Below are 27,881 nucleotides of genomic sequence, written 5' to 3'. Positions count from 1 at the left end.
CCATTTCAAGCTCGAATTTTGGAATTGCTTTCGAGAGGTTGTTTCCAGCGCCGCGCAGCCCTTATTACCAGTCAATCCCTTATGCAGCGGCGATAAGAAAGGAACGCAAGGTACCGGCTGAAGCGACGCAAACTTTATTAACGTCCGGGCAGTGGCCGAGAGGCGCTGCTGGCGGTTCTATTATTCCTCTGTTAGAGGTTAGAGTTCCCGGAGGCTCAGTCGGACTGAAAAATCTAGTGCACAAACGTCAATCTGATATTGGAAAAAGTCGCAATATCAGAAAATACGATAAGTAAAGGGTATTTGTGATTTTTAACCAATGGGGAAACTCGATATTTGAAGGATTTCTCGTGGAATCTTGGGAAAATCCGTTTTCGGAGGAAATATGGAAGTGGAAAGTGTATTGATATGTCGGGCATGCATGAAAGCTGATGGGATTTTCTTGTCTATGTACGAGGATGAGGACAAGAAACTAACGGAGAAATTGGCTGAACTTACAAGTATTGAGGTGAAAATTTAATATGTAATAATTTTCTAGAAGTGTATACGTATGGGCACAATAAATGAGCGACAATTTACGTACTTGGAAAAATTAACAGAATGATTTTCATGTTAGACACGAAACATTATCGTTTACCACCGAAAAAATTCACGATAAACAAGTCAAACTGCAAAATTCAAAGTCCAACAAATGCTCTCAGTCACAGTAATTTTTTTAATATCCACATTTGGCAGCCTATTTAGTGTCACAAAACGAAACAAAATTTTTTTCCCAGCTCATCTCATTTTTCAATGTTTTCCCTGATCATTGATTGGTTCCATACGAATGATATTTACGTCAAGAGTTATAATATGATGTTTTACTTAATGAACTCTCGAACTCTTCTCTAGATTGAAAGAAACGACGGGTTACCAACGGTCCTTTGTCCAAAATGTGCCTACCGAACAGACGCATTCTACGATTTCAAGCAGCAGGTCCAAGACTCCCAGGAGAAGCTTCGAAAGATGTTCTCACTGGAGACAGATCGGCCATCCCCCAGCGAAAAAAATCCCTCACCATGGAGAGACTCACCACTACCTCTGAAACCGATGGACATGCTCACGTCAATGGCCACGTGTTCTCCTCAACAAATCGACAGAATCGTCATCAACACAACTTACTCACCCCCCGAGGAGCCACCAGAAGACACTCAAGGAGAACTGAAATTTATTCCTGATCCGAACGACCTAGAGCCCGTGGAACCCTTCGACGAACTCTTCATCCAAGCTCCATCGGACTTCTCCATCGACGATAAAGATCTGATTCACAAAGAGGAGATCCCCAGTGATCTCCAGGACATCCTAGACTCTGAGGACGTCGGGTATACGCTCCTCTACATTCCCTCGGACGAAGTGGAATTGGATCTTCGAGGAGACAATGAGATTGACAATGCAACAAACGAGATCATCGAAGCTGGAATTTGTGATTCGTTGATTCCCCAGGCGATACCCCCTCAGCTCTCCCATCAATCTGACTCTCCAACACCCATGACTTTCGACAATTCCGACTCAGACGACTGTTTGGATCAACCCTCAGCCCTGTTGGGCAGCCTAAACGACACTGTCGTCCGAGTAAAAGAACTGAAGACTGACGCAGGAAAGACCATCTACCAGTGCAGCCTCTGCATGGAGAACTACGATCAATTGACGAATATTCTGTTTCACATTGTGGATAATCACATTCCCACGACAGGACCGTTCTTCTGTGTGGTGTGTGAAAAGGACTGCGAGTCCCAAAAGGAGCTGCGAAATCACGTTAAGGTACACACAGGCTCTAATCCCTACACCTGCTTCCTCTGCGAGAAAGCGTACTCCACCAAGAGGTATCTGAAACGTCATATGGTGTGTCATGCAGATTATCTGAAGTACAGGTGTCCAAAGTGCGGATTAAGATTTCAAATAAAGTCTGATTTGGAGGTTCACGCTACGACACATCTCCACGGAGCCCCATTTGCCTGCAGCCAGTGCCCGAGGATTTTCAATCATAAGGGCAACTACAAGAGGCATTTGATATCACATTTAGATCCTCAGGGGGTACGACTGCCCAAGTATCCTTGCCACATGTGTGGCAAACGATTTTTGAATAATAGAACATTGCAAACACACATCAGGGTGCACACTGGGGAAAAGCCGTTCACTTGTCAAATTTGTAACAGATCATTTTCTCAACAAGGAAATTTGTTGAATCACATGAGAATTCACTCCAATCCGAGGAGCTATTCCTGCGAAGTCTGTGGGAAGAGATTCAATCAGAGGGCGACCCTGAGGGATCATGCCCTTCTTCATACCGGGGAAAAACCATACATTTGTAATGTTTGTGGTGTGGCGTTCACTTTTTCGGCGGCTTTGCGACGACATATGTGGATACATGCTGGGGACAAACCGTTTGGATGTAACTTCTGCGAGTCGAGATTTGTGGGGAGATATGATTTGAATCGTCATATGAAGATTCACAGTGATAAGCCGAGGCAGAAGAGACGGAGAAAGGATCAAATTCCGCAGGAAGATGTGGTGGATTCATTGGGGAATGATCCATTTATTGCCGACCCGATTATTCCTGCTGTGGAGACTGCCTTTGAGGAGCAAGTCCTCATCAATGATGACACTGGACACATTGGTCCGAGGGAGGCTGAGAAGGAAAATGTCGATGCTCTGTTCAATCTTATTCCATACAGTTGAAGGAATTGATACAAATTTGAGAATTTTGACGTTCGTGTATATAATTTGTAAATATGGTCGAGTTGAGAGAATTATAAAAGAAGAAAATTTTAACGATTTTTCGAGGGCATTTTTTACTTGTGATATCAGAGATTATAGTGAGTTATAGGAGATTGCTAATGCTTATGGAGTGACTTCAATTGCAAAATTTTCGAGCGGTGGTGCATGAACTACGATGGTGAATGTACCTGTCATTAAGGCTTCCATAATATTCTAAAATCCATTTTTATGTTTTTTGCGTTTTTCGCGGCTCCTGGGCCACCTCGATCAAAAAGGGCCCGAATTTTGGATCACCCAGTTTTTCTCTGATATCTCAGGAATTAATATAGATAGCGCAATTTAGTCAATGGCATTCAATGCGTACAGCGATTTGAGATTTTTCTAGGGCTTCGGGAATATTTTAAAACCGACTGTTTTCGTTTTTTGCGTTTTTCTCGGTTGCTAGGCCTCCTAGAAAAGCGCTGGAATTTAGAATCACCCCATTTTTCGTGAATATCTCTAAAAATAATATAGATAGAGCTATAAATCCAACGGAATTGAATTCGTGATGTGATTTTTCTGAGACTCCTGGAATATTATAAAATTCATTTTACATTTTCTCTGCCTTTGGCCCTCCTAGAGCAAAAAGCTTTCGCCGAATGAATTAATGCTATCGTTTGTACAAAGTTTACAATGTTTCGGTAGCCTTTCCTTTATTTTTAAATAAATAATGTGAAATTCTCCATAAATTGCGTCCTCTGTGTGCCGCAGACGGAACCCTCGTGCCACAGTATATGTTTCACCGATGGTATGAGCAGTACAGATAAATCATGCACATGAGTATGATCTGCTATATCATTTTTTCTATCCTAGACCTAGAAGCAACTGGTGACCTCAATGCATCATAGGCAGAATCGACTTTCAATGATCGATTATCAAATGATCGCTCTTTCAATGATGGCCTAGGGCTGTTATGAGGATAGGAGAATCTATAGAAATGGGGCCTCATCAAAATTCTTTTATTTCGCTTAGATTACACGATGATGAAAATTAGAGTGTAAATTAATATTCCTGACTCAATCTCCAATTCTTACTTTTAGACTAAAATTTAATGAAAAAAATAAACATTAAAAAATTATTTCTCTCAACATATAAATAAATCTTGTTGAAAAAGTGATTTTATGGAATGATGTTCATGCAGTTTCAACAAATACGGCTCATTATCTTTTCTTCAAATTTTATTGTTGGACGGTTTCAGTTTGATATTTGCACAATATATTAACAATTAGTTCCCTTACTGTTTCTTTATTCTTGGCTAATTCTTTAATTTGATTTTTTTATTATAGTAAATACTGATGAAAGATAATAGGAATAATTCGAATATTAGGACCCGGTCCAGTATCAGTCCTATTCACTTTCAATGATCAACAAAGAATATATTTCCATTTATAAAAATGTTTACGTTTCGTAAATTCATTCAGGCGCAGCAGTCTCATCTGCGCTTTAAAAATTATTGTCAAATCGAGGTGAGAGAGTGTAACATCCAATAGCTTGTTTCCTAATATAAAAATCTAGAAACAATGAGAGCTAGAATGTACAATCAACGTCGCTGAGGCCGACCAAACGATTCTGAGCGTTGACACTCGATAAGAAAACATTTATTCATATAATTCTTTTTTTTTCAACTTCATTTTTAACATCTACAATAATTAATAAGGTTTAATAGGACGTCTCAGACAGGGAAAGAGATAGAAACAAAAAAAACAAACGTAATATTTCAAAATTTGACAAAAATTAAGCCAGTCCAGTCACCATAAAAACGAACTAAGAGGAGAAAAACAGCGTGCGCGTAAGATTTTAGCCACTGATAATGGTCATACCATCTTCTTTTCCCTGATTATGGTATTTTTTCCCTCATTGAAAAAGATTATTTTCATAAAAATGTATAAATTTCTTGGTCCCACTTATTCCATTCTACATTTGCTTTTTCATTCAATATAGTTATAATTGTATACATAATATTTATATCAACTCCACTTCCAACAAGACAAAAATATATATATATAGATATTTTTCTTCGTGCTATCACTATAATCCTTGGGTTCAGCAGCCTTCGAATATAAAGAAAAAAAAGAAAAAAAATGAGAGAAAAATAGTGGAATGTGGTGGTTGCGCTTTTATGGTACACGGATAACATAAAAATTAATATTTTTTTTTTCGTAGTCATAATATTTACAAAGACTTACAAAATCACACCTAATAAAAAATATAATGATGACACAATCATATCGTGCCTATCGTAGCTTGAGACGCAAACGAAAAAAAAACACATTTATAATTAACATCTGTATATATGTATATAAACCCAACAATCATTCCATCATGAATAACATAAAAGGAGCTGCCATTTTTTTTCTATCGAAAAGACTCACGCATCCAAGCTACAATAGGTGTGAACAATAATCATCTACTGAATGACATTTTTTTTTAAATTTATGGAAACCTAGCATTCGGATTTGTCTTCCTCCACCAATTGCTGGGTATCCTTGCCTGAGTCAATAGGCGTGGGATCCAATTCACGCCGTTTTAGGTGCAATTGGGGTGGTTCTTTGTGTTGAATTGCCGATGGTTTCATTTCAGCTGGTACTTCGTATATTGAACTTGTCGTTCCATTAGTTGATTCTGGATTAACTGCATCGTACATTGGATTACTAAAATCACGATTTTTCGTCCTTACGTCGCTGAGATTATACTCAACATCGAGGGGTTCCTAAAATTAATTAAAATATTATTTTATAATCTGCATTGCTTCATTTACTGAGCTGACCGCACGATTAATATTAATATTAAAGCATAACTAATATTTATTTCATCAAAATACGTTTGACTCCGCATCTTGATAAATACATCAATAATGATTCAATCAAGACCGGAAAACGCAACCATTTTCACACAATCACTCACCATTCTTTCATGAGTTGGACCCCCAAACTCTACATTGCTGCCCTGTCTAAAGGAAACGCTGTGCGCAGTCAAGCCGCCAAGTCCCCCAGGTTTTCCGCTGTAACCGAAAAAAAAATTAATCCTCAATTCCTTTTCGGTAAAGACATGTATTTAAAAAAAATACGTACAAAGGTCGTTTCTTCAGAACAAGAAAAACAGCACCGGCAGCCAGTAGAATCAGCAAGCAAACGATAATAGGAATGACAATGGCAGCCGTAGAGCTGCTGGTCCCCGATGACCTGAGGCTGACCTCGCAGTGGTCTCCATGGAATTCAATGCTACAAAGACACTGTAGCTCATTATTATCATCCGATGTGCAAATACCCCCATTAAGACATGGGCACACCCTTGGCGATGCTTTAGGTCTCTCAACAGTAGCATCACATATTCTCTCACTGTTCTGAGGTAATCGTGAACCAGCCGAGTCTGGGCACAAGCACCTGTAGCCCAAGGGTATGCCAACGCACAGATGCGAACAGCTGTCAAGCTTGCAAGGTGGTCGTAGTGTCGTATTGTACCTCAAGGGATGGTAAATCTTGACGCTTCTACCAACGGAAGCGGCCTTCGCAACATTCTCGATAACCCCCCTCCCGAACTTGTCCTGCTTGAGCACCTCCGAAGTGGACTTTGTAGCCCAGTACAAATTATTTTCAAAAACATCCAAAGATATTGGATGTTTGAGTACATCTCCCTTGAGGACGACCTTTCGGTTGAACCCATCCGGCGAAATGGACTCAATAACATTTAATTTACTATCCGCCCAGTAGATCGTATGATACATGGAGTAATCAATAGTCAGTGCTGACGGTCTCCCCAGTTGTCTAGAAGCCAGAACAGTTCGTCGGCTTCCATCCATCCAAGCAATTTCAATCTTGGGTTGTGCTCCAGCATCAGCCCACACTAATTTCCCCAGCTCTGGATCCACAGCCATAGCCACTGGATTTTCAAGTTCCATAGTGATCAAACTCCTACGATATCGCAAATCCGATTTAGCAACCATTATTCTACCATACTGTCGTGGACCACTAGTGTCAACTTCACCCCAGTAGATATTATCTGATATCCAATCCACAGCGAGACTCACTGGTTCAGCCTCATTCTGAACATTTAAATCCTGTGCGTAACCAATTTTAGCCTGTCCCTCTTTGGCATTTATAATGTACGATCGTTTGATCGTGTTGTCGTGAGAATTTATCCAGTAAATGTACTCCATCTTAGGATCTATGTCGACTGCACGAATGCGTTTTTCATTAACAACAGCTGGTACTTCTTCCCTCTTGTGGAGGCTGTAGGCACGAATATCTGGACCACTTGCGAACAATAATTGTGCCTCTTCGTCGTTTGTTCTACAAACTCCACTGTGATTATCGGCTATTGTGAAACCCTCTATGCATGAGCAGGAGAACCCACCCTTGAGATTTGTACAGACTTGTGAGCAGTGATGGGTGCTAGTTGTACACTCGTTTATATCTTCGCAGTGTTTGATGTTGTCTAAGGATGTTATATATCCTGGGTAACAGGCACAAATGTAACCGCCACCAGTGACATTCTGACAGTAATGTGCACAACCACCTTTGGTCACTGCATTGCAAGGCTTGTTTGGATGACATCCTCGTTCATCGGACTGATCACCACAGTCGTCCGAATTATCACAGATTTTCGATCTCTCGATGCACTTCTTGTTTGCACACTGGTACTCAGTAATTGGATCGCATGGGCGAATTCGCTTGGCGCACATTGTTAGATTGTTCTCGTCTGAGCCGTCGCCACAATCGTCGATCCCATCGCAGAGTTGGTAACGGGGAATACAGCGATGATTGTTGCATTGGAACCTTCGGTGGATGTCGCAAGTGAAGTTGGCTAAAATAAATTGATGGAATTTTTAGTTATTTTTGACTGTCATTTTGGAGAGTATCTTAGACATTTTGGAAATGGCTAAAGATCTAACGGAAAAAGCAACGAAAGTACATTGACGTTTAGTTATTTCATGACAATTGATAGAAATAAAAAAATTAGTAAACCGAAAAATATCTTTAGAATATGTTTAGAATGGAATCAAATGGGTTTCTGGAAATTTGAGCATTTCCAGACTTTCCAGTTGCCTTTGAATTTTTTCATATCTTTCGCTGATGTTCCAGAACAATCACAAGCTAAAACGAAAATTAATGAAAATTAATTACCACAAAGGGTGGGGCTCTCATCAGACTCGTCTCCACAGTCATCACTGCCATCGCATCGATCAGACAGTGCAACACAGAGATTATTGTTACACTGGAATTTCGATTGTGGACAGTAACGTCCATTAGGATATCTCGGTTGACAATTAATCTCGTCACTGGCATCACGACAATCCCTCGTACCATCACATGCCAAGTGGGAGGCAATACAATGACCGCTGGCACACTTCAACGCACCTTCCTGCAAAATATTGAATCCCTGTCAGAATCGATCGGATCATCTGCATAGAATTTGAATAATCCAGCCACTGCGACTGTCACTCACCTGACAAACAAAGCTCTTGCACTCGACCTCATCGCTGTTATCACCACAATCATCCTCGCTATCGCATCGCCATCTTGATGCAATGCATTTGCCATTGGCACATCTGAATTCCGACTCTGAACATGATCTGTACCTACCCTTGCACACTGTATCACTTTCATCACTACCATCACCGCAGTCATCTGCAAAATCGCAGAGCCACTGTTTGGGAACGCATCGATGATTTGAGCACTTGAATTCGGTTTCTGGATCACACACTGGACAGCTTTCTGGTAATTCATCTGATTTATCTCGACAGTCATCTTTGCCATCGCAGAACAGCCATTTCGGTATACACCTGTAATTAGAAACATAAAATTACTGTAATTTTTTTAATTGCTTTTAGAACACGGACCATTTTTTAAGGAGTCTTGACCCACAAACTGTAATGCACACGTTTTTTATTAATTTTCAGGGATTTAATTCCTCAAATTTTGGAAATTTTAATTTCAAGAAAATGGGATCATTTAAGCACACAATAAATGAAAAAAAAACAAACATAAACAGGTGATAAATTCTATGCTCATTTGGAACAGCAGATAGTTAACTGCAAAAGCGTGTGGAGTTCACATTATTTGTGAAGAAAATTTGTGCGCGTTTGTGTTTAAAAAAAATGATTACCGGTAAAATATTTTTTAACCGAATATATGTTCAATTATCTACCTGTAGTTGGCATGTCCTGGACAACGTTGCCATCCTCTCGTACAGTTTTTCTGACGACAGATGAAGGCAGGTTCATCACTGTCATCTCCACAGTCATCATCGTAGTCACACATCCAGAGTTTTGGTATGCACTTGCCATTTCTGCAACTGAACTCGGTATTTGGATCACAAGTTCTATTGTGGCAAATAGCTGGATCTTCATCGCTTCCATCTTTGCAATCAGGGTCACCATCGCACTTCCAAGATTCGTGAATACATCTACCACTGGCTTTACACTTGAATTCCAATTCACCGCATTCGTGGGAGCAATTTGCTTCATCACTTTTGTCTCCGCAATCATCATTTCCATCGCAAACAGTGACACTTGGTGTGCAGTTGTCATTTGCACACTGAAACACACTAGCTTTGCAAACACGTTTTGGACAGGATGAAGGCTCGTCTGAGCCATCAGCGCAGTCCTTCTCACCATCGCACTTGAAGAACCAGGGAATGCATTTCTCCTCAGGTGCTCCACATTGATGTTGACCAGTTGTACAATTCGACACACAAGTCTTGTTGTCTTTATCAAGGAAGAACTGATTAGGACAGGAGCATTGGTAAGTTGTTACTCCTGGTTGTCCATAATTCTCCCGAAGATAAGAAGATCGAGGAGGAGCAATGAGACAGAGATGAGAGCATCCACCGTTGTTATCGGCACACGGATTGACATAAGGTAACTGCCTCAAGGGATGATACACGTGAATATCATAAGGACGATGTGTTGTGTTTCTCAAAACCCTCAGGTTACCCCCAGAGAACTTGTCCGCTCTGCTAATGGCCTTGAGATTCCAGTCTGTCCAGAAAATGTGATCATCGAACACCGTAATTGCGAAGACGTGTGGAACAGACGCTCCAGAGAGTACAATTCTCCTGTTGTGACCGTCGAGATCTGCGAAAGCAATGTAATCAAGATGAGCATCAGCCCAGAAGATCCTGTCAGTGAAATAATCAATGGTCAATGCATTTGGCCAGGCAATATCATCAGCCCATGTGAGAATCCTCGTGAAATTACTGCCATCCATTCCCATCTTGCCGATATACGCTTGTAAATGCCAAGAAGTGAAGTAAAGATAACCGGTTCCAGGATGAACGACTATAGCCCGAGGATCTGCGATTCCACTTTTCAGGGTCTTTCGGTTTGAGCCATCGAGTTCAGCGACGTCCAGATGCTTTGCATGTCTGTCCAACCAATAGAGCTTTCTACCCACCCAGTCTATGGATATTCCCTCAAGCCCGAGGCTATCATGCTTTATAATCGCTCGCTTCTCACCACCTCCCAACGGCGCACGATAAATCGTCTTTGCTGTTACATCGCAGAAGTACAACATGTCAGTCATATAGTCCGCATCGAGCGCAACAACATTGATCAAGTCCTGGTGCATAACAGAGTACTTGGAGGCATCGATAGACATATTTCTGACGTAGTACTTGTTTGTGAAGACAACCCAGGGCTCGGTCTTATCCCGACGTTTGCATGTGTGCTCATCAGCAGCTCTGTCGTACCACCTCTCGTTGCATTTACAGTAAAAACCACCTGGGGTGTTCTCACATTGTTGACTGCACACTGATGGAGACTCAATGCATTCATCAATGTCAGCACATGCTTTTCCATCATCTAAAAGTTTATATCCAGGATTACACTCGCAGTAATAGCTCGTTGGTGTATCAATGCACTTGTGACCACATTGATTCATTTCAACTCTGGCGCACTCGTCGATGTTGCAGTGCGGTGGTTCGTCATCCTCATCAGGACAATCGGGCTCTTTATTGCAGACCAATTGTGGATTAATGCACATTCCACTTTTACATCTGAAATCCAATGGATTGGGACAAGTTGTATTTTTCACCTTTGAGGCACAGCCAGATTCGTCTGAGAAATCACCACAGTCATCCTGTCCATCGCACTTGAACTGCGATTTGATACACTTGAAATTTTGACAAGTAAACTCCTGCGGGGAACATGTTTTATACTGAGAGTTGCAGAATTTCCCTTCGTCACTACCATCGCCACAATCGTTGTCATGATCACAAAGCCAGTTTTTATTGAGACATCTGCCATTTTTGCATTGGAATTGATTTTCAGGGCAGGGTGGAACTGGTGGGCAGTGATGGAGAGTCACATTTTCATCAGCTCCGTCCACACAATCAGGATCTCCATCGCAAAGCCATTTCTTAGGTATGCATTGAGCCCTATTCCAGACTTTATTCGCATCACAAGTGAATTCCGTTTCCTCGTCGCACTTTCTGTCGTTACACTGATGCCTCTCATCCTCATCAGAATTATCTAAACAGTCGTTGTCACCATCGCAAATATATATTCTAGGAATACAGTTGCCATTATCACAGGTGAATAAATCTCCAAAGCAGGTGCGTCCTTCAGACTGGCAGTAGCCAGGTGGTTCGTCACTGCCATCCAAACAGTCATCATCTCCGTCGCAGTACCATGTAGCAGGAATACACCTGTGATTGGGACACCTGAAGCTATTCTGAGGGCAGGTCCTCTGGGCACAATTGATAGGGTCTTCGTCGCTGTTGTCTCCACAATCATTATCACCATCACAAAGCCAGTACGGCTCCACACAGATGTTGGTTGTCTTGCACTGCAGATGATTAGGTGGACAAGTATGATTCCTCGGGCATCTTTCATGTGTCTCATCAGACGTGACATTATCCTTGCAATCATTGACACCATTGCACACTTGAGACTGAGGAATGCAGCGGTAGTTGGCACAGGTAAATTCTCCAGGTGCACATGGAGGATAAATACAGCCCTCCTCATCACTTCCATCCCTGCAATCGTTCTCGTGATCACACTTCCATGTCTTGAATATACACCGACCATTATTACATCTAAATTCATTTGGACTGCACGAATGATGCGAACAATATTGTTTATCCTCATCAGTGCCATCACCACAGTCGTCGTCTCCATCACAAGCCCACATCCGTGAAACACATCTACCATTTCTACAGGCGAATTTACTGCTGTCACAGGTAACGTTCTTTGGCACACACATTCTCTCCTCGTTCACGAGTCTACTGTTATCATCACACTTGCATTCAGCTTTTCCATTGATTCCTGGATGACATGATTGTGAACAGCCACCGTTGTTAATAAGACAAGGATTGACACTACACTGTTGTTTAGCGATCGAAAAGATGTGGAGATCCCGGGGAGAGTCCTCCAGACGTTTAACCATTTCAACTTTGTCAGATCCCGTGTATTTTTCAGCTCGATAGACCCCGCGCAGCTGAAGATCGGTCCAGTAAATATGCTCTCTGAAAACAGTTATGGCGAAGGGATAGATCGTTGCGCTTACAAGGACTTCACGATTCTTTCCATTCAAATCGGAACGCTCGATCTTCTCTCTCACTGCGTCAGTCCAATAAAGCATTTGGTCGTCATAGTCAATTGCTAGACCACTCGGCTGCGACAAATCCTTGTCAATAATGGCTTTCTTCAGTGAACCAGCCATCGTTGTTCGGAATATTTTTCCAGATGTACCGAAGCGTCCCCAGTCGGTGTAGTAGAGTGATCCATTGCAAGGATCAACGACTATTGCTCTTGGGCGATCCACTCGAGCGATCATAACAAGATCAGTACCGTCGATGTTCATCGCGTAGATGCTGTTATTCGAGGAGTCTGTCCAATAAACTTTCTTCTGTGTCCAATCGTAGGAGATTCCTTCCGGATTGATTCCCTTACTGATTATGATTTGGCTGTCCGTTGATGATGGATTCTCAGAGGACATCCAGGCTATCTGCGCCCAGGGTCTAATCTGAGTGAAGAGGATCTTCTTGTCTTGATAGTCAAAGTCTATTCCAACGACATTTGTCAAATTGCCTACCGGTTTGAATGGAACGTTGGTTGACCTGGGATCCAAATTAATAGCTCTGATTTCAGTTCTTGTAGCAAACACCAGATACTCGTCCACAATCTCACATTTCTTCCGGTCATCTCCGAGTTTACCAGTGGCGCAATCACATTTGGGATCAGCCTCAGCTGGATAAGCAAAGCAGAGTTGGTCACAACCGCCGTTTGGTGTACGTGAACAGGGATTAGAATTATCCTGAGGTTGGCTGCTAGCATCAAAGATCACAATGTCCCTGAGTTTCGGCAAATTAGTGCGCATCTGAGTTGGCAATTTGATGTCTCCAGGTTGTTTGGTAGCTTTGAAGACAGTCTGAAGATTACGGTCGACCCAGTAAACATCTGGACCGAAAATAGCGACACCCATTGGATTCGGAAGATTCCTACGAATAACTTGTTGATTTCCTCCTGACCAGGATATTCTCTGAATCATATCTAGCTTCGAATCCACCCAGTACACATCGTGAGTCACTGGATCAATTGTTATGTCTCTGGGAGTGCTGACGCCTGAAACTATTATTGGTGACCAATTGCTACCATCTAGATTACATTTACCGATTTTCGGGTATTGGCCGTAGTCGATCCAATAGAGGATTCTCTTAATAGGATTGACAGCTACTTCTCGCGGTGCATCGGTCGTTGTTTTGACGATGACTTTCCTATTGCTTCCATCAAGTCTAGCAACTTCAACGTAATTGTCATGTGGAAAAACATTGGAGAAGTACAAATTCCCAGCGATCCAATCGATAGTCAGCCCCCTGATTCCATTCGAGCCGATTCCATTCTTGATGACTGGAGTTAGTTCAGTGCCATTCGGTCGAATCCTGAAAATTCCATTCCAAACGCCTCTATTAAATTCCACCCAGTAGATCCAGTTACCAGCGTAGTGAACATCGATGTGAAGGATATGATGACCGGGTCCTGCAATTGGCACCATTGCTTCTTTGGCATCGACCATGCTGTAGCCTCTGGCCACATCCAGCTGTGTCACAACTGCGAAAGTCGTGAATGGCTCACATTTGGATCCTCCAGTCATCTTGTATCCCATGCTGCAGGCACAAACTTTGGTCCCTCCATTGGCCGGCAAACACAGCTGATCACAGCCTCCATTGTTCACTAGACAAGGATGAGAACCATCGACACGTTTCTTGTAAATAACGAGAGTCTTCAGAGTCGATTCATTATCAAGAAGTGTTACAGGATTGCTCCCGCTGGGGAGATCCACTCTTTCAATTTTATCGTAAGTCGGGTCCATGAAGTACAATTTCGACTCGTGGACAGCGAGAGCTTTTGGAAGAGCAATATTATTGACATCTTTAAGTATAACGTGAACATTCTGGCCATCAGTTGTCATCGATTTCACGTAAGCTGGAAATTGCGAGCTGAAGTAGATGGTTTTACTGGGAATATCGATGGTAATGGCTTCCAGTTTGTAAGTGTTATTGATAAGGACAAGGGAGTTGGAACCGTCCATGTTAATCCTCCCAATTTTCTCGGAAACTCCGTAACCACCCTCATCGATCCAAAATACATGTCCCTCGAGTGGATCAACACACATTGCTTTTGGTTTAGCAACTGAAGTAGGTGTTCCGTCATTAGCCAACACAATTGTCCTGTATCGAGGCTCACCATCGATCTTAATGGCTTCAATGTTTGATGCAAATTTGTTACCAACGAATAGGTTTCTTCCCAACCAGTCGAATGCCATCGTTGAGGGAGATCCAACGATACCGGAATCTCCACCTGGATTGGGAAATTGTGTTTTATTCCCACCAATGTGTGGAATCGTGTAAATCGTGCCATTCTCATCGTCACCATCCTTAGTCTGCAGCCAATAAATAACTCTATCCTTTCTATCATAATCTATAAGGGTTCCACCATCAACACCAACAACAGGTGTTATATACCCGGTCTTACTGTCTCCTGGGGTCAGTGAAATATCCACAATCTGGGATCCACGAAGCACCATTATGTACGGAACATCTTCCTCGATGCATCTACCATCGGATAGTGATTTAAAACCGACGAGACACTTGCAGGTGTAACCTGAGGGAGCACCAGGGGAAAGAAGACAGAGATGTTGGCAGTTGGCATTGTTGCATGGACTAGAATACATTGGTTGAAGTACCGGATGATGAACATGAATCGATAAAGGTTGAGAAATCAGATGTGACACTACGGTTTGATTGGAGCCCTTGAACTTGTGAGCTGACAAAACACGATTGAGCTGCCTGTCCGTCCAGTACATAGTATCCTCGAAGAGTGTTAAAGAATGAGGATGAAGGAGGTAGTGAGAACTAGCGAGGACTTGAATCCTCTGAGATCCATCGTACTTGCAGGTATCAATGAAGTCGAGTTTGCTATCAGCAAAGTAAACTCGTTTATTAGCGATATCCAATGCTAATCCATTCGGCCAATAGATCTTTGTGCTGATGATGGTAGATCGATTTGTACTGTCCATTCCTATTCGTTCAATACGAGGATTCTCTCCCCAATCCGTCCAAAACAGCCACTTTGAATCCGGACTAGGATCCAGACACATTCCCCTGGGCTGTGTAATGTTCTCTTTCACGAGTACCATTCTGTATTCACCAGTCTCCTTGACAACTTCAATGGTATTCAGCTTAGAATCCAACCAGTAGAGATTCTTACCGATCCAGTCGTATGCTAGTCCCTCCACCAAGTCCAATCCAGTGGAAACCACGTCCTGAGGATCTCCTCCTTTCTCCAATCGAGATATCTTTTTCAGTTTCATATCAGACCAGAAGATTGTACCACTATTCATATTGCTAGCAGTGGCAACAACATTTTCAACATTTATCGGTACCCTCTCCAGCGCCTGCTCTTGAAGATCAGCAACGAGAATTGTGTGTCTATTCGAGATGATTAAGAATGCAGCTGAGTGATTGAATGCCTTGCAAGTATGATTATCAGTCTCCAATCTATATCCATCGATGCAACTGCAGGCGTAGCTTCCTTTAGTATTCGTGCAAATTTGAGAGCACAATCCTGGTGGATCACATTCGTCTCTATCACGACAGTTGTACCCATCTTTGTCAAGTTCCTCACCCATCGGGCATGTGCATTCAGCCCCTAATGGTGTCTGAATGCAGCCATTGCTGCACAATCCTCCCTGATGACTGCACTCTGTTAAATCGCAACCCCAGCCCTCGTCTCCGCCGTTCGGACAATCTGGTTTTCCATCGCAGACACTAGTCTGATTGACACACTTGCCAGTCACACCAGGACAAGCCCATTGATCCGAGTCACATTTGAATGGCGGTGGGGAACAAGCGTGGAGTAGAGCATCCTCATCGGAGCCGTCTCCACAATCATCCTTACCGTCACAAATATATGTTTTGAATACACAGCTTTGATTGACCGGAGTGATACACTTGAAGTATCCAGCAGGACACTCGTCTGGCCTCTGTCCACAGGACTCTGGCTCGTCTGACTTGTCATTACAATCTGGAGTTCTATCGCAATACCAGCTCTTGGGAATACACACCCCAGAGCTCACGCACTGGAACTGTTTCTCCGGATTGCACTGATCAGGAGCCAATGATGGACATCCCACCTCATCACTTCCATCATTGCAATCCGATAAACCATCGCACTTGTATGACTCTAAAACACACATCTTTCTATCAGCACAAGTGAACTGCGTACTGAGACACGTGACTGGTGGACAATCCATCTCATCTTGCTGATCAAAGCAGTCGTTATCCCCATCGCATACCCACGATTGTGGAATGCAGTGCCCTGACCTGGGACATGTGAACTGGAAATATGAACATGTTTTAGCTGCACAGAATGTCCCCTCATCAGAGCTATCGCCGCAGTCGTTCTCCGAGTCACACTTCCACGACGCTGGAATACAACGATGATTATCACACGTGAATTGACTAGCACTGCACGTGGCATTCGGACAATTAGCTTCATCACTGTAATCACCGCAGTCATTTTCCGAGTCACACCTGAAACTCGCCGGAATACATCTGCCAGATTTGCACTGGAACTTATCAGTTGCACACGTTGGTTTCGTGCAGTTCTGCATTTCATCACTGTTATCGAGACAATCGTCATCACCATCGCATACCCATGAGTGTGGAACGCACCTCTGATTAGCGCAGGTGAAGTCCCAAGGATTGGGACAAGCTTGAACGGGAGGCTCAGCTTTGGGGTCTGATGTACAAGTTCTTTCGTTCGGCATCAGTCGCTCACCGTAGGGGCAACCACATACCCTAATCAGTTGTGGAAGTCCAGTGTATCTATTCGTTGTATTTTGAGGGATACCAAAACAAAGTTTGTCGCATCCACCGTTATTCACAGAACAAGGATGATCTGATGGTTTCTGAATCTCTCTACTAAAAACTTTGACTCCGTACAATCTATTTGTTGCTGGTTCTCTCACGAGAATCGCCTCCTGCTGGCCAGTTTCCTTGTGCAATCGAATTATCGCATCCAATCTCCAGTCAGTAATGTACATCCACTGTTCATGAATAGCGATGGAGAATGGATGCCTTATCAACCTTGGACTGATAGTCTTCACATCACTTCCATCGAGATTTGAATGCTGAACGTGATCCAAAAGTGCATCACACCAGTACAATCTGTCTTTGGTGAAATCAATAGCAAGACCATTGGGCCATCCCAGAGTTAAATTTTTAAAGACCACGAGATTAGATCCATCAGCATGAGCCCGACTGATGTTTGCCGGTCGATCCCACTCAGAGAAAAATATATAACCGTGATTGGGATGAATAACAATGGCCCTCGGCCTCTTCAGATTCTTCAGCAATGTTCTTCGGTAGGTGACGTTTCTGGTGCTCAAAACATTGAGTGTTCCTTTTCTTGAGTCGATGTAGTACAAGTTCTTTGCTGCCCAGTCAACAGCCAAACCCTCGACTCCCTCATTCTGGCTGGCCAGGACGATTTCCCTGCCGGTTCCATTCTGATGGACCCTGTAGATAACATCCTGCAGGACATCACTGTAGTAGATGTACTGCTCATGGGCATCGTAATCAAGCCCAACGAACCTGGCTCTCCTGGACACAACCGGAAGAATTGCATCGCTGAATCCCTCCATCACAGGATCTAGAACTCTTCCTTTGATAAATCGTTGCTGGGAGTACATCAAGAACTCCTGAACTAAATTACAATTTCTCAGATCAGCAGACAATCTCCATCCGATATTACAGGCACATCTGTACCCGAGACCACTCTCTCTTCCACCAGCAGCAGTGACAATGCACATATGCTGGCAACCTCCATTATTATTTCCACACGGATTTTTTATATTTCCCGTTGCTTGAATGAGCGGATGAAGGGCTTTGATAGCTTTTGCGTCGCGAACTTTAAAAATTGTATTAATATTTGCGTCTCCCATGAACTTGTCAGTGCTCATGATAGCCTGTTTGGTGCTATCAGTCCAGTAAACTTGATTCTCAAAGAGCGTTAACCTCGTGGGAGCAGGTACATGCGCCCCCCTAAGCACCATGACCCTCTTGCTCCCCTTGTAATCAGCTGTTTCAATATAGTCGAGGAGTGAATCACACCAGTAAATCCTCTTCGCAATCATATCCACAGCAACACCGGAGACTTTATAGGCCGCCTCAGATACTATCGGAAAAGCATTGGTTCCATCCATATTGGCCCGAAGTACTTGTTTATTGTCAGCGATGAACATAATTCCAACGGTGGGATCGAGAGCAATATCCGCAGGGCTTGTGAGATTTGATCCTAGGACAATTCCGTGGTAACGACCATCTAACTCAAATACATCGATTTTCTGAACGATTGAGTCAACCACATACAATTTTCTACCGATAAAATCAACAGCTATTGCCACTGGTGCCCATGACCCAGCTGGAGCGATATCCACTTGCTCGCTCAGCGAGTCACTTGGTACCAATGGCTGTGCATGAACTTTTCGTGTTTTAACGTCACTCCAGAATAATAAATTCTCAGAGAAGAGATAATCGACACCACTGGCACCAGTTGTGTTAGCCACCAGTGTTCGATTATTCCCATCAGCGGACATTCGCCAGAGGGCACGCTCCTGAGCAAGTAAGAGTTCAACGGCTGGCCAGTGTTGATCATTCTGGGCACGACACTTGTTACGACCAATTAGATTGTACCGACGAGCACACATACATTGATAGGAGCCCTCAGTGTTCTCACAGAATTGCTCACAGTAGCCCCATTCGTTGCACTCATTTCTGTCGATACAGGTACCAGTGTCGTTGGCAAGCATGAATCCTTCAGGGCACTCGCAGGCACCACCAGTGAGAGACGCTCGACAAGTGTGGGAGCATCGCAACGAGGGGCAGGCATCCCTGGAGCACGCTGTCCCCTCGTCAGCCTCATCAGCACAATCGGCTTTGGTGTCGCAGACTTGGGATCTCTCGATGCACAGGGGTTTGCCGTCTAAGCCACCCTTTGGACACATGAATTTGTTGTCCGGACAGACTGTCACCTTGCAGGACTTCTCATCAGAACCATCGGGACAATCTTTGTGACCGTCGCAGTGGAAACCCACAGGGATACACAGAGCATTTGCACATCTGAATTGATCATTAGTGCATTGAGGAAAACCTGAAACATAATTTTTTTTGTTTACGGATGTGAAGGTAATATCAGGGCACATGGGTTTTTTATTTTTTGGATAAGGGCCTTCTTCTCATATCGTCATCCTTGCTCCGGAAAATTTTTTATGATAATAAAAAACGGAAAATCAAAATTAGATCGAGAATCAATTATTTATGCCATTTTTTTTAGATATTTCATAATTTTTTCCGCGACAAATCCAAGGGTTTTAGGTCTTTCGCCTCAGAATAAACATCTCCAAACTGCTATACCCTAAGGGGTTCTTGTGTATTTTCGTTGAATAATGTTTGGGTGATTAATAACGATAGACATAACTCACTGCAATGCTCTTCGTCACTGTTGTCGCCACAGTCGTCTCGATGATTGCACCTTGCACTTTGCTCGACACATCGTTGAGTCGAATTACACCTGAATTGATCCAATCTACAGGCGGGTTTCATATTCACTGGGCATTCCTCCTCATCCTTTCCATTTCTGCAGTCCAAGTAACCGTCGCATTTCTTCTCTTTCGGAATACAAAGTTCATTGGTTGCTAGGCCTCCATTGCATTTGAAATCATCTATTTGACATTTTCTGTATGCTGAGGAATGAAGAATAATCATTACAACTGATGATAATATATTATTGTATTTGTTACATCCAGACAAGCTGCTGATCAACAACATCGATAAGCTAGTCTGTCACATGTCCTTGTATTTCGCAACGTGTCACATAAATCTAACGATAGAGAAGAAAAAATCTATATATTCGCGTGATATCTCACCGTGGGAATGCTATTATTCCGCATGACCTTGGCATTGACCAAGTGAACGAGACACGATTGACGTGTGTCTAACTAATGTAAATATAATAATTTTTTTTATCGTATTCCACTGCATTTTGATCACTCTATTTTCATTCGCTGAATACGCGAACTAAGTGATACGGAGAATTAAAGAAAACCAAATGTCATAGTGCAATGAAGGTCTGTGGAAAATTTAAAGCATTACTCACTGCATCCTGCCTCATCGGTTCCATCGACACAATCCACCGTCATATCACATCTTTGGTGTTGAGGTATGCAGTATGTTTTGTTGAAAATATATTGGCTGCATGATAGTTGACCTGCCTCACACTCAGGTGGTGCTAAAAAATAATAATGAATGAGAAAATTATTAAATAAAATGACCAGTCACCATCTCCCTCAATCAACAAACTAAACTCGTAAACTATTTTCTATAACCGGAAGTGGAATCACTCTCGCATGCCGGAAATAATCAAAGTTCTCGGGCTAGAATTTCGATGTTTCCTCATCCGGTGGTAGAACAATCAACATCATCATTATATTTTGATAATAAAAATAATATGCATAGTAATGTTGAATAATTCAACTTACGACACGACTGCATTTCGTCCTCGCCATTCTCGCAGTCCTTCTGATAGTTGCATACCGCAAGTTGTTGTATGCACTTTCCGTCTGAACACCTGAACATTCCCGCTCCGCAGCCAACTCCATCGTCTATTAAAGAATGACAAGAGATTCAATGAAATAAAAAAAAATATGAAGAAATAACGATCGAAGAGCAGAGTCGTGATAGGTGAAAGGGTCATCAGTACTTTCAATACGAAACCCTTTCACATTTTACATTTTTATCGATAAAAAAAAATATATTATAAAGATTCCAAACTAATGTATAAAATCATCCTCGACAACTCATTACACATCACCTCAAACATCTCCCTTGTAATTAATTTTCGAAACATCCTCCGAACATATTTTCAATTACAACAATCTGTAAATCACGTTTAACATTTTCCTGATAAAAAAAAAAATATCAACTTCAACTGGGTGGAAATTTTTCATAATTGCCAGTGGTTAAATGAGGATAAACTATTAGATTTATTGGAGCAGAAGAGATTGACTATCTCCGTCGATTTGTGTCAGTGAATGTTGCATCACACAAGTAACAATCTGAATTCCTCAGTGAAAACATGGCACATAGACATGACACACGAAGGGCCTGAGTGCAGTCAGTCTTCGCCTTTCGCATCCCAATACCCCTCCGGGTATTGATGCATAGGTGAACGGTGGGGAGCCAAGATAAATTTTATTCGATGAACTGAGTGTTTACTACACCCCAGTGAGACCTTTAAAAGTAAGACGATGATACTGAATTCCCTGTGTGTGATGATGTTGCTGTACGAACAGGGCTTTATTCTCAAACATTCTGTGAGAGAAAAAGAGAGAAAAGAAAGCAAGAGATCGAAGGAAGAAGAACGAGGAAGAAAATATAGAGTATTAAGCATAGAGATGAGATAGAGCGAGCTTGACTATGCCTATTCGTTCGCTACGTCTTCTGAAGTGCAGTAACAGAGTGGTTTGTACTCTCGTGTTGGGGGTCTCTCGTGCCAGGCAGCTCGGCTGCACAGCCTGGTACCGTGAGGCCTCGTGGTAAAGTCTGTACTACTGGGAGGGAGTGAAAAGAACGGCCACAAACTATTTCCACCAGCCACAACATCATGTTCCAGTACCCCATGAACAAAAATCTCTTCTGCCTCAGCAACTTCAGTTCATTTTATATATCAATTAATGAATACCATTCACCATATACTCATGACTGACATCAAATCAGCCATGCATTATCAATGATCTTTATTATTATTATTTTACAATTACAAGTTAAGTAGATATTAAATTTTCTATGAGAAATCTAGATCACGATGAAGCAAATTGAATAATTCGATTAATGTCACGAGACACTCTCAGCGATCATCTTCATTTCTTTCGATACTGTATTACATTTCATACATCACTATGAATATGTGAGTGTATTATTGCAGTGTGAGAGTATGTCAATTGTCCCCTCTTTGGTATATCGAGTACACTGGCCACGGAATTGATTCAACGACCTCGATGTTACGAATAATTTGATTCAACGAATAATTCAATGGTACAGTGGCATAATTGACTCGTTAAATTTGATCTTTCGATAAAAAAATTAACTAAAATACTATTCATATAGGGATGATGGAGATAAGGAAACAATTCAAGTTGAGAGAGGAATACATCACTAGAGAAGAGACTGAAGAAGGAAAAAAGATGAATGGAGTCAACAGGTGAAAGGAAAAGAATATATTATCCGAGCGCACACAGTGTGTTATGCCTTGTCAATGGGAGGAAGTGGCCAGTGTGTCCGTTCTTGCGTCCGGGCGTTAACTGCTATTCAATTTATACTCTTTTATCATAAATTTCAGATAAACACTGACTGGTAATGAAATTCACCGACATATTTACTTCTGCAATTTAAATACGTTGGAAAATAATGGTGACTTGCAACGCCACGTTATATCCAACAGGTATAAATGACACGAGTTTAATTTACCAACTGGAATGAGAGAAGAAAGGTCAACGACATTTGGTGTGCCAGCGACAAAACTCGTACACCAAATTCGTCGTCGAGATCATTGCAAAAGACACGTTTCATTCAATGTGTCAGCAATTCTAAGGCTTTTTTTTTTTTACTTATCATTACGACTCCCGGATTGTGCAAAGTAATTCCTTTATTTCAAGAAAGGTAAATAATTATGATGCTGTTTAATGAGGGTATGAAAATCCAATAATGGAAAACAGTAATTATCGTGCCCTTAATAAAGCTTCCAGGTATATGTACAGAGAGATGAACGATTGTGGTGGCTATTTGAAAGAGTCATTCCAAGTGGATGTGTCTTTCAGTTCTCTATATCGACTCACAGATACGAGAATTGTCGTGCAATTGCTGTCGTATTTCTCCTTACCCCTCGCCCCCCCTCCCTCCTCCCCTCATCATCACCGGTTCACCGTTTGGCTAGGCTTTTTTTTTTCACGTGGGAAAACTTTAGCTTTCACCTGTGTTGAGTGCCGAGAATAGAAGAGCCGGCGCTTCTTCAGTGCAAGGTACATTCAACAAGTATTATATACACGACTACACAGCTGGTTTAAAAAACTTCTCTCATCTATCACGATTTTCATTCGTGATTTGTATACGCCATTGTCAGACACTTAGCACGACTGAATAATTCAAACTAAGAATTATTAATCAATTATCACTTGTATCGTGACACTCGAGGTTATCATTGCTCATCATATTTTGATAAAACGGTGGGTAGTTCCACTGGAAGAGAGAAAAAGTGAATATTTTAATGCCCTTGACTCATAGAAATTTCGTTAATAACGTGACAAAATGTATTTTATCATTAAAAATAGAATTTTCATTTTCAAAAGTAACGCACCATTCGAGAAGTGATGAAATTTGTTTCTATGTCAGGTGTAATTTTAAATGAATTTTTTTATTTTGTTTAACCCCGCGTGGGCGATTTATCACGTCCAGTCATAATCTACCAGTCTCGTTTTGCCGAATGATCACATCACATTTCGCCTCACCCTAGACATCAATACCGCCTACGTATTCTTATGGAACAAGGATAAAACCACTTCTCGGTCAAAATCTATCTATGTATACGTAAGAAAGGTGTACAAGGGGGGGGGGGGGGGGGAAATAAAAAAAAGAGGCAAGCCAACGCGATCGGGACGGGACCATTGGAGCCAGGGTCCCGCTATCCGCTCGGCCGCTAGTCCGAGGTCGATGAACTGAGAGAGGCCTGGTCCGTCTACCTCTACCACCAGTGCCCCTGCTTATACCAGCACAAACCGTCAACCTGGAGAGCGCTATCTCCAGGGAGACAGCCCACCCAACTCCCTCCTTCATATACTTTTTTCCCTTTTAATTCACCCGCAGCCCGACAAACACCAATTACTCTATTTTTATTCTCCACTAATTGTGATTAAAATTTAAACACCTAACGGTTCAATTTCGATAAACATATCCCCCGGAGTTTTCCAGTAACATCGAGTAGAAGAATTCGATGACATACATTAGAAGAATTTAAACGATGGATTTAATTATTCGATATTATTCCAAGTACTTGAAAGTACATGATATATCGAGTTTGGTATACCACGTGGAACGGCACCTGAATAAAAAATCGAATAGCGGCACCACTCGTGACACCCTTGTCCCTCTCCTCCTCCCCCTCCCCCTCCCCCTCTTCAACTACCTTGAAAACCTTTGTAAGACGCTTTTGCGATCGTAAAAACCTCACCATTCGCCTCACCGGAATGCAAAAGAAACTCATTTGACCATTGTATATGTTAAGAATAAGTCGTTTCTCTTATCCATCACGCCTCAAGGATAAGCTCACTTGTAACAATGAAGAAAACTTGGATATGGATAAAGAGAAGAAAAGATCAAATACCTGTGAATGTATCGAATGAACACGAAAATGATAATTCGAAAAAAATGCGAGATAATTGAATGGGGACGTGAGTTAATACGAAAAATGGATGAAACTGAGCTGAAACTCCCCACCAGGCGACTAAGGAATGCAAGATAAATGGTAGAATTGTAATTCGACAGAAGAACGTGGGGAAAGGGAGTCGTGAACCCTCTAGACTCATGACCATTGTTATTGTTCTATAGGTCACTGGGTTCGTATGAGAGGTTTTTATTTATTTCTTGATGCACGTGGTCATGCGTACGTGATACCTGGATGTAGACATCACCAGGTGTGTTCCAGTTGCAGAAATTGATAGGGAAGAAGTTGAAAAAAATTAAGGCAACGAGTAGACTGAATATTAATTAGTTGAAGATTGCAGTGGGGTGTGTCATGGTCAGGCCGCATTATGATAAAGTTCATGCAATTTACATGGCCTTTCGTAATGCTCCTCCTCATGATGTCTCTATTCTCAATAAATCCTCCCCCTCGACTCTTTATAGACTACACAATCATCATGATAATCGCTCAAATGTTCAACAGAAATTCATGTAAATTTTGTAAACAGAAGAATACAACAAAACATTATCATGTGTCCCTGAAGATACATCGTTGATATATTCATCCGGTATCTGCCTCACTTTTTTCATAATCCATAAGACAAGTGTAAACACTGAATGTCACTAGAAGATACAAAGAAAGGAGGAAAAAAAAAGTGAAGTGATAAAAATGTTTCAGTCATGCGCCATTGAGAAATACGAAAGAGAGAGATTTGTACAAGATTCATTTGTTGGAGACAATATTTGCCTCGAGCTTTTTGATTCTTCCAGTAAAAAAGAGAAATTCCGTCGTCATGATGTCTGTGAATCAAAGTACCGTGGAAATATTGATTCAAATGGAGTGGATAAAGTACTTGGATCTCCTTCGTATATCCATCCACAATCTCCCCTCCTGCATCAGGATGATGGTCTGGTGATTGATAATAAGACCCAGTCAACAGAGGGTTTAAAAATGGATATTATGCATCCAATCAACCGTTAAACTGGAGTGAAGATAAAGAGAGCAAAACGATAGTTTTGACTATGATCCGAGAAGGTGAATCCATGTGCCGGCAGTGGTATATCAAAGCATGCGTGAAGGCACCGAAGGATCTTCGAGGAAGGCCCCCTTGATGAGAAACCGGTTTTTACCTCGAGTGAGAGACGAAGAAACATAACGCTCTCGTATAAGACTATTACGATATTTTGAGATATAGTCAGGCTTTACCTTGGACTCCACCGTGCCCCTCACCTCAAATCTCTTTCCCATCAACCTGCCTTCTTCGGTGAAATATTCACTTTTTCCCCTGTATTTTCCACCTCCCAAAAGCCGGATTTTTCGTCTTTCATGGGAATATACTTTCCAAGTGAGAACGTGGCAACAACAGAACAGACATAACGAAACAATTCCCATACATTTATACATCAAGAGTTGAGTCATCTTGACAGGATCATCAATATGATAAATATTTAATGATTCAATGCCTGGAGCAATTGAGAACGTCTGCCTTTCTCACTCCAGCAGTCAATATTTGTTCAGTTACAGTGACTTCACTGACTCATCTTCGTTTACGGATCATTTTTGGATGATTTAATTTTGTAACCATAATTTAACAAATTATAATTAAACTTACCAATGGCCTTGATGGCCTCGATGACACTCGTTTGAATAAGCACTAAACTGACAAGTGCTATAAACAATTGTTGATACGTTCTATTGCGTCCATATTGTCCAGCTCTACGGCTTTGAAAATCAAGGAGACCGGAAGCGAGGCCCGGCAGCATCTCGGCCACCGGCATCGCGCGCTCCGGTTCACAAAAAATATATATTTCACGGTAAAAATTGAACGATCTTTTAACATAGAACACAATCCCATCCACTCCAGGCACTAATGGTATAGTTTTATATTTTATTTTACAACAAAACTTTCGATTGAACAACTGACTTTGATCCGATGTTGAGTAGCTCTTACACTGTATCTCCAGCTCCTGATGCCAGGAATCAACTTTTTCTTTTTCTCCAAAATTTACACACAACTCGGCCCACCAAAACGACAATACGATTGGTGGATGTACAAAGGTCAAGTTCAATCGGATAACAGGAAGGAAAATCACAACACAAATTAACACGAAGGGAGAGGTGGCACAGGTATACACCAATGTTTATTATTGTTGATTTTCCTCAATCCATGGCCAGTGCAGACGTTATTAACCCGGTCGCGGTCACCAGGCGACTGGCACAGTGGCGCGTACTCAGCGCCCACCGAACGTCGAATCTTCAACAACTCGCAACGACATCCCCACAGCAAAGCCGGTGTTTCTTCTTCCCTCCGATCCCTTACCCTACCCCGTAAGATCTCCCCGCCCCACCAGAGACCTCAGACTAGGCTCTACCTTGTTCCACTCGGTGAGAAGTTTATTTTGTCCCTCAGCCCCAACACGCATTTTCTAACTTTCGTTTCTGTTGCGTTTTTAGGCCTCAAACTCTTGAACATTCGATGGCCATTCAGATAACAGAGCGTTTTTCTCCTGGCAATTTTTCACCTGATCCCAAGTAAATATCCGTCACTATGGACAGCACCGAAAATCATTTGTCTTGGGTTATCGTAGTAGACGTATATTCACTTTTTTGTCAATTTAAGAGGAAGTGAATTTCCTCTTGTTCATGGAAAATCAGTAATTATCGTCGAGACACATTATCTCTCTCGTTTATGTCTTTGTTCAGTATGCGATGAAGCAGGAAACTGAAGATGAGTTTGGAGGAAATTATCGACAATTGTTCTTCGATACTTTTGTTAATGTATTGTTGTAGTTATCTGAAATTGTGCCTAGAAAGTTTCTCGAAAATGATATGAAATTCTGCGCATTTAGGAATTGCGCATAAGTTGGCATTCTATCGTTGCAATGAATAGTTTAAATATTCTGCAAGCAATAGTTGAATCCATATACTGCCTTGATATTTATTTTTAAGAGACTTCGATTTTTAGGTTTCGATGAATATGTCAGAGGTGCGATAGCTTTCAATGGAAAGATGTCTCAATTAAAAGTTTAGAATTTTCCTATCTGCGAAGAAAATTCATACTCATTGCGTT

At 41.9% G+C, this 27,881-nt stretch overlaps 2 protein-coding genes across 2 annotated transcripts; one reads left to right on the top strand and one right to left on the bottom strand.

The window, feature by feature from the left end:
• The first annotated feature begins 209 nt into the window (after nt 1–209).
• On the top strand, nt 210–4,889 carry LOC135164882 (zinc finger protein 70-like). Its single transcript, XM_064125650.1, has 2 exons — nt 210–508; nt 892–4,889. Exons 1-2 carry the CDS (start codon nt 386–388, stop codon nt 2,716–2,718), a joined length of 1,950 nt encoding a protein of 649 aa, XP_063981720.1. The 5' UTR covers nt 210–385; the 3' UTR covers nt 2,719–4,889.
• Nucleotides 3,957–27,007, bottom strand: Mgl (Megalin). The gene is made up of 10 exons (XM_064125627.1): nt 26,424–27,007; nt 20,838–20,960; nt 20,456–20,587; nt 19,782–20,042; nt 8,944–19,450; nt 8,242–8,578; nt 7,920–8,157; nt 5,868–7,599; nt 5,701–5,797; nt 3,957–5,506 (listed from the first exon to the last, which is right to left on the bottom strand). Exons 1-10 carry the CDS (start codon nt 26,587–26,589, stop codon nt 5,240–5,242), a joined length of 13,860 nt encoding a protein of 4,619 aa, XP_063981697.1. The 5' UTR covers nt 26,590–27,007; the 3' UTR covers nt 3,957–5,239.
• Nucleotides 27,008–27,881: the final 874 nt, after the last annotated feature.

Source organism: Diachasmimorpha longicaudata, chromosome 7 (genome assembly GCF_034640455.1).
Source record: "Diachasmimorpha longicaudata isolate KC_UGA_2023 chromosome 7, iyDiaLong2, whole genome shotgun sequence".
In the NCBI taxonomy this organism is placed as follows: domain Eukaryota; kingdom Metazoa; phylum Arthropoda; class Insecta; order Hymenoptera; family Braconidae; genus Diachasmimorpha; species Diachasmimorpha longicaudata.
This window is presented reverse-complemented; position numbering and strand designations above follow the sequence as displayed.